Genomic DNA, 6,464 nt, shown 5'->3' with positions numbered 1-6,464 from the left:
AGCATTTGTTGATAAAGCATCGTTAAAGGTCATTCTCTTTAGCGGTGTTTGTGATAAAAGCGCTGTTAAAGGTCATGTTCTTTAGAGGCGTTTGTGATAAAAGCGCCACTAAAGGTCTGTTCTTTAGCGGCATTTGTGATAAAAGCGCCGCTAAAGGTCATGTTCTTTAGCGGCGTTATGGGTAAATCACCCCTAAAGGTCATGCTTTTTAGGCGTTTGTGGGAAAATCACCCCTACAGGTCATGCTTTTTAGCGGCGTTTGTAGAAAGGTTATATTCTTTAGCAGCATTTTTTATAAAAGCACCGCTAAAGGCCATGTTCTATAGCGGCGTTTTTTTCACATAAATGCCACAAAAATTAGCGGCATTATCTGTAACGGCGTTTTTTTGCGACTCTTTTAAGCGCAGCTATAGGCCTAAAAAACGCCGCTAAAAGCCTATTTTCCTGCAATGATTCTTTTATTTTTACTTTATTTTATACATTTTTATATCATTATCTTTACCAACTTAAACCCTTCCTTTTTATTTTTTTACACACAGGTCGTGGGCGCGACTGTAGCCACTATAGTAAATCTGGTAATGAAAAATGGCAACCCTACTGCTCTATAATGCTATTTAGTGTTATCTTGTCCAATGAATTTATATTTGGTGGTTTCAACGCTTATCAAATTTTGGCTCATGCTTGGCACAAATCCCGCACAAACAAGCTAGGTTCGATCCTCAGCAACGACGCCAAAATTTGATAGGCGTCAAAACCACCAAATTTAATTTCTTACGATAAGATAATACTAAATAGAAATATAGAGCAGTAGGGTCGAATCCACAGGGACTGCTTATCCAAATTTTCCTTTTCTCGTGACTAGAATTACTGTTGCGATTAAAGTCATGCCTACGACTTGTGCGTAGCAATGCTGAAAAATAAAAATAAGGGGTTTTAGTTGATAAAGATAAAGATATAAAAAAAAACTATATAAAATAATGTAAAAATAAAAGAATTGCGATTACAAAATAAATTGGTAAATAAAATATATTAAAGCTTAGCCTTAGCCTTGATATACTCCGAACTTGAACCGAACCTTGAAAAATAGATTTTCCTTTCCAAGTGATAAGCTGGTTATACTTGATCGCCAACTTTTCCTTGTGTAGTCGGTCCCGGTATGACATACAAACCAACCATTGCCAAATTTCTAACCGCAATACACGTGTTAATAATTTAAGATTATGACAGTCTTGCGATCTGAAAAGCCGAACTTGAATCAATGACCTCAACCGCGTGGGTTATTTAGATCCGATCACTTTCTCCCTTGACAAAGTCTAACTGGCTGTTTCCTACTTAGACATGCCAATTTGTTCACGGGAATTCGAATACAGCACGATCGACTCGACTTCCCAACTGCATGCTAGACAACTCAACCCAACATGTACTTTTTGAATTGAAGTTGAATCAACTTTAAGGGACGAATTTGTACTATCCCATATACTGGAGAGATAGTGAATATTGCGCTGAGAGGTTTTATAGTGGTTCCTATCTCACGATTGTTTCGTTGGAGCGTTTACCGAGCCAAGGCCAAAGGGGATTAGTTAAACATGAAATTAATCACGCTTAAATGGAGTATGAAAACTATCTTTAATGGATTAGGTGAAAGGTGAAAGGGGCTTAGGAAGAAAATTGCCCAAAATGTTGAAATGGAAAAAAAATGGCAGTATGCCAAAAAGAACCACTGACGTAGAGATGAAGGGAAAAAATATAAAAGGAATTGTTTTTATTCAAAAGCCAAGTCTACCCAGTGGTTATAACCACCAGGTATTTATACACACTTCTAATGCTAAAACTTAGCTACATTTTTCCTAAACATTATCACTAGATAAATCAAAATTTAAAAATCAAATTTAAACTAAAGATCAAATTTAAACTAATTATAGAAATTTAACAATATCAAAAATAATTTGATCTTTATCCAGGTACTGTTTTTTTTAATCTTCAACCCTTCAATATTTATCCAACCAACTTTAAATATTCTACCTTTCAATCTAGCCGACTTCTTTACTTTTTGTTCCAATTAGCCCCCTTTTTGGTATGAATTTGAATTTTGGTACACCAATTTCATTCCTGATAAGAAAAACCCAAGTTTAGTAGCATCTTATTCGATAATTAGCCAAAAATAAATGTATTAAAAATATGAATTTATCTTGCTATCAAATTTCCCTTACTTAGCCAATGCTTGTCCTCAAGCATGACATCTACTAAAAATCATTCGATAATCCCTTTCGAAATCAAACCCCGTTTCTCAGTCAAGCATAATACAAATAGTTATGTAAATAAAAAATTTAACCATTTATAGACTCAACCAATAAGCATTTTATAAAATCTCGACCAGTATGTCAATTTCAACTACTTCACTAAATTTAGGCTCAATCAAACTTTCGAAACAATAATAGTCAATATATACTTTTATTATTTTTCGTTTTTTTTTCAAATATACTTGTGACATAGTCAAGTCTTTTGACGCCAAATAGGATGAAAACCTAAGCACCTCACCAAGTACACTCGAGAATGTATTCCAACTGCAGTTGCTATGTGTAAACTGTTTGAAGACGGATTAAACGAGGATATAAAACTTCTAGTCGGGATTCTCGAACTAAAAAGGGAAGGAAAGGGCTCGAATCTTGGCTTCTAGAGAGGATACACTAACGTCTAACCATTCAGCCTATGTCTTATTTCTTGCTTTTTTTTATTTCTTAACCATATATATTTATGTTGGGGTGTGACTTTACCCTAGTTTTTCGAAAATAGGAGGAAGGGAGCTCGAACTTAGGATCTCTAGAATAGGGGAGTAGCACTTAACCATTAGGCCTGAAGCCTATTTCTTATCTAATAAACACACAATGATAACTTTATACATCGGGACGTGACTACTTTCGGTCTCACTAACTTTACCAAGTGTGGCGTCCTATACCTGACCAGGACGGACCAACCCGAATCCAGAACGTTACATTAGTCACTTACGTTACCTCCGTACAACCACCAACCGTACCACACAAATTTATATATATTCATATTCATCAATCATATAGTTCAAGGTAAACATACAACTCTAAAAAAAATATGCTTCTGTAGTGCTACTCTTGATCAGACCAACATCGGGGTAAAATCGTCATTTAACATACAACATAAGTAACATTCATAATTCAACAATTAAATCAATGTACAATATAAAAAAATGTAACAAGGACAATAATTGAAAGAAAATACTAGAACTGATAAGTAAAACTCATTTAATTTTTAAAGTAAAGTTTAAGGACTAAATCATAATTTTAGTAAAATATTTAGTCAAACTTTTTTTGTAAAATAGAGAGTAAAATTATGGAATTATCCATATAAGACTTAATCATGAAAATTTTCAAGTCCTTTCATAGAATTAAAGGACTCCAAGTCATAACATAAAAATCAGAACTCAATTGCAAAGATAACAAAACATGTCCATAACCTACATATGATACTTTGACACCTATCCACACATACTATTTTGTTCTTTCTTGCCAATTTTCCTATTCTAACATATCATATATCATACATAGATGATACAGTTACACTAAAACATACTTTAACACTCTAATCAGTTAGCTATACTAGCATGTAAACATAAAGTCACAATTCATATTACTCAACATGTTAAATTTGCATCTTATACATTCCTTGGTGCATTATAGGTTCATACCTTACCATTTGATCATTTTAAGTTTGTTTTAATGTTCAGCAAGCCATTCAAGCATCTATAACAATAATTCACTAAGTACATGCATATGATCCATCATGCAACCAAAACCTAAAAATTATGCGTATTCAAACTTAAATCTAATCAATCAATCAATCAACATAAACCCAATTCTTCTGATCCCATTTTTGTTGAGATGTGACAGGGTTGATTGTACTTTTCATTCTAAATTCTATGGCAAACAAAATTAAAATTAAATTCTATTTTAGAATATTTTCCCATAATCAATGTTTAGATCAAATATAGTAGGGATTAATATAAAATCCTTGAGGATTATTCAATGTAATGTTAGGCTTTAGAAAATATTTTTATTTTGAAATTTATGCTTTGTGTAAAATCAATAAATAAATTTAATACTTCATATATCAATTTTTTTTTATTTTTTAACATAATATTATTTTTTAAAAATTAAAAACATTCAGATCAAGTAATCTTACACACATATATACATATATATATATAAAGTATTACACGTATAAAAGTTTTTTTTTTCAAATTTGTTGATACATTAAAAGTATTACTTATATTCAACTTAAATTTATTACAATAATATTTAATATATTTAAATTATTAGACTTGCAAATTTTTAATAAATCTGAAAATTTTTACTCCCGTAGTAAATTTTATATTAAAGATAGTCTAATATTTTTATTATACAAAACGAGTGCAATATTTTAATAAAATGTAATTGATAAAGATATATATTTTCTCAAAAAAAAGTAAGGAATCTTGAAAATTTGAAGGCAAATTTTTTTATTAAAACATATAGTTTATTATTATTTAGTTATGAATATGATTAATTATTAAATAATTTTTTATTCTAAATTTGATAATATATATAATAAGGATTTTATCTTTAATTAATTTTATTAAAAATATGATAAACAATTACACAATTAGTAAAATAATATAGTGACGAATGGCAGATTATAAACACGCCATATAGGATTTTTTTTTCTTTTTTTTGAGCTTTAAATTGATAAAGTATGTATATACATATGCCAAATTTATATAACAAAAACAATATATTAGTTGAGTTATATATATAGATAATTTAATTTTCTTTTAAAATAGAATAAAAAAAATCATATTTTCTAACTACTTTAATTTAGATGTGTTAAAAGTTTTAGTATTGATGACAAAGGTTAAGATGCATATTTTAAGTATTCAAGTTTGAGTTCACAAAATGTGTAATATACAATTACTAGGTATAGGTTTTATCTAGTTATATCTCCTTGTTTGTATTTTGTATTGATTTGGATCTCTAGTCCTACCATACCATTTGCAATTACCATGTATAGTTTTTATCTAGTTATATTTATCTATTTGTATTTCGTATATTTATTTAGATCCCTAGTCTTACCATACACTGTTACCATATATGGTTTTGTTTAGTTATATTTTAATTTTTTGTCAAGTTATGATTTGTATTGATTTGATTTGATTTTATAATTAATTAAACATATAATTATAATTATAATTATAATTAAAAGTGTTTATTGAAGCACATCTATTTAGCTAAAAACAATAAATAATTCATAAAAGATGTCAAAGACAACCAAATTTTGGTATCTGAGCATCAGTTCAATTTGAATTGATTGCCTGGGTTGGACTCAATTCTGAATACTGATGCACTCCAAATATTTATACATAAAAACCCCAAGAAGCAACAGTAGAACAAGAGCCATTGCAGAGCTGGTTGTTCCCTTGACAAATTTGTGGCTTAAACGTAAAATTAGAGCTTTGTAATTAGGATCCTTCCCAATGGCGAGGAAGGTGATAGGTGGGTATTTACAGGGTAGCCTTAGTTGAAGTTTCCCACCTTCGAACTGCGCTTCAATTCCTTTGATTTCATACTTGGAAACATCAATCTTTTTGTTGAATCGCTTTATTTGATTCTTCCCCATCGGATGTTCTCCACTTATATATAATATTCCATCCTTTCTCATTTCGCTTTTCACGTCTTCCTTCTTGAATCCTGCTAAATATTTGAATCCATTATCCAAACATTAATATTTTATTTTCTCTGCAAATAACAAGAAGGAAAGGGTATTAATTTTTTGTACCCTGTAATTGGATTTCAAGAATATCAACTTCATCGAGAATGGAAGCTCCGCTTTGCTTTTTCCACTCGCAATAGGGTTCGAAATCATCGTACAAAGGCTCAGACCTTCCTTCATTCTTCATTTTCCAAGGAATTTAAACCCTTCTCTTTTTTTTTTTTTTTGTTTTTGGATTGAAGAGAAAGAAGAAAATGAATTATTAAAAGACGATGAGTGCATGAAAGTTGTCTTTATGCCTTCTCCTTTTTATGGAACTCCTTGAGTTGAAGGAAAGAAATAAGGGTTCTTTAGTTTTAATCAAAGCAAAGAAAAGTAGCAATTTTCTCCTCAAAAGTATATTCTTTTCCATTCAAGCTTGCTTGAATTTGTATTAACATTCAAGTTCTATTCAATAGAGCAGAACCGGATGGTATGTCAATCCAAACATAGATAATGAACTAAATTTTGACTGAATCATTCAGAAACATCATTGAATCGGGAATCAAAACTCATTAGTCCAAATTGAATCCCAAAATTAAAAAAAGCTAAAGCGGCTTAACATATCAAAACCCACCCTAAAATAAACAAATAAAATCTAAAGACACTAAAGAAGAACAGTTTAAGAGAAGAAAATGGTATTTTGAGAG

At 30.4% G+C, this 6,464-nt stretch overlaps 1 protein-coding gene across 1 annotated transcript; it reads right to left on the bottom strand.

The window, feature by feature from the left end:
• Positions 1-5,288: 5,288 nt before the first annotated feature.
• Positions 5,289-6,086, bottom strand: LOC107904927 (inactive protein RESTRICTED TEV MOVEMENT 2). The gene is made up of 2 exons (XM_016831459.2): positions 5,842-6,086; positions 5,289-5,753 (listed from the first exon to the last, which is right to left on the bottom strand). The coding sequence occupies exons 1-2, from the start codon at positions 5,960-5,962 to the stop codon at positions 5,389-5,391; spliced, it is 486 nt and encodes a 161-aa protein (XP_016686948.1). The 5' UTR covers positions 5,963-6,086; the 3' UTR covers positions 5,289-5,388.
• Positions 6,087-6,464: the final 378 nt, after the last annotated feature.

This window comes from Gossypium hirsutum, chromosome A11 (assembly GCF_007990345.1).
Source record: "Gossypium hirsutum isolate 1008001.06 chromosome A11, Gossypium_hirsutum_v2.1, whole genome shotgun sequence".
Taxonomy (NCBI): Eukaryota; Viridiplantae; Streptophyta; class Magnoliopsida; order Malvales; family Malvaceae; genus Gossypium; species Gossypium hirsutum.
This window is presented reverse-complemented; position numbering and strand designations above follow the sequence as displayed.

Bases quoted from the DNA above. Each gene is read 5' to 3' on its own strand.
- LOC107904927 (XM_016831459.2), bottom strand. From the start codon at position 5,962: ATGAAGAATGAAGGAAGGTCTGAGCCTTTGTACGATGATTTCGAACCC. The intron at 5,754-5,841 runs GTACAAAAAATT...AATATTTAGCAG, and splicing joins TCTTGAAATCCAATTACAGG to GATTCAAGAAGGAAGACGTG.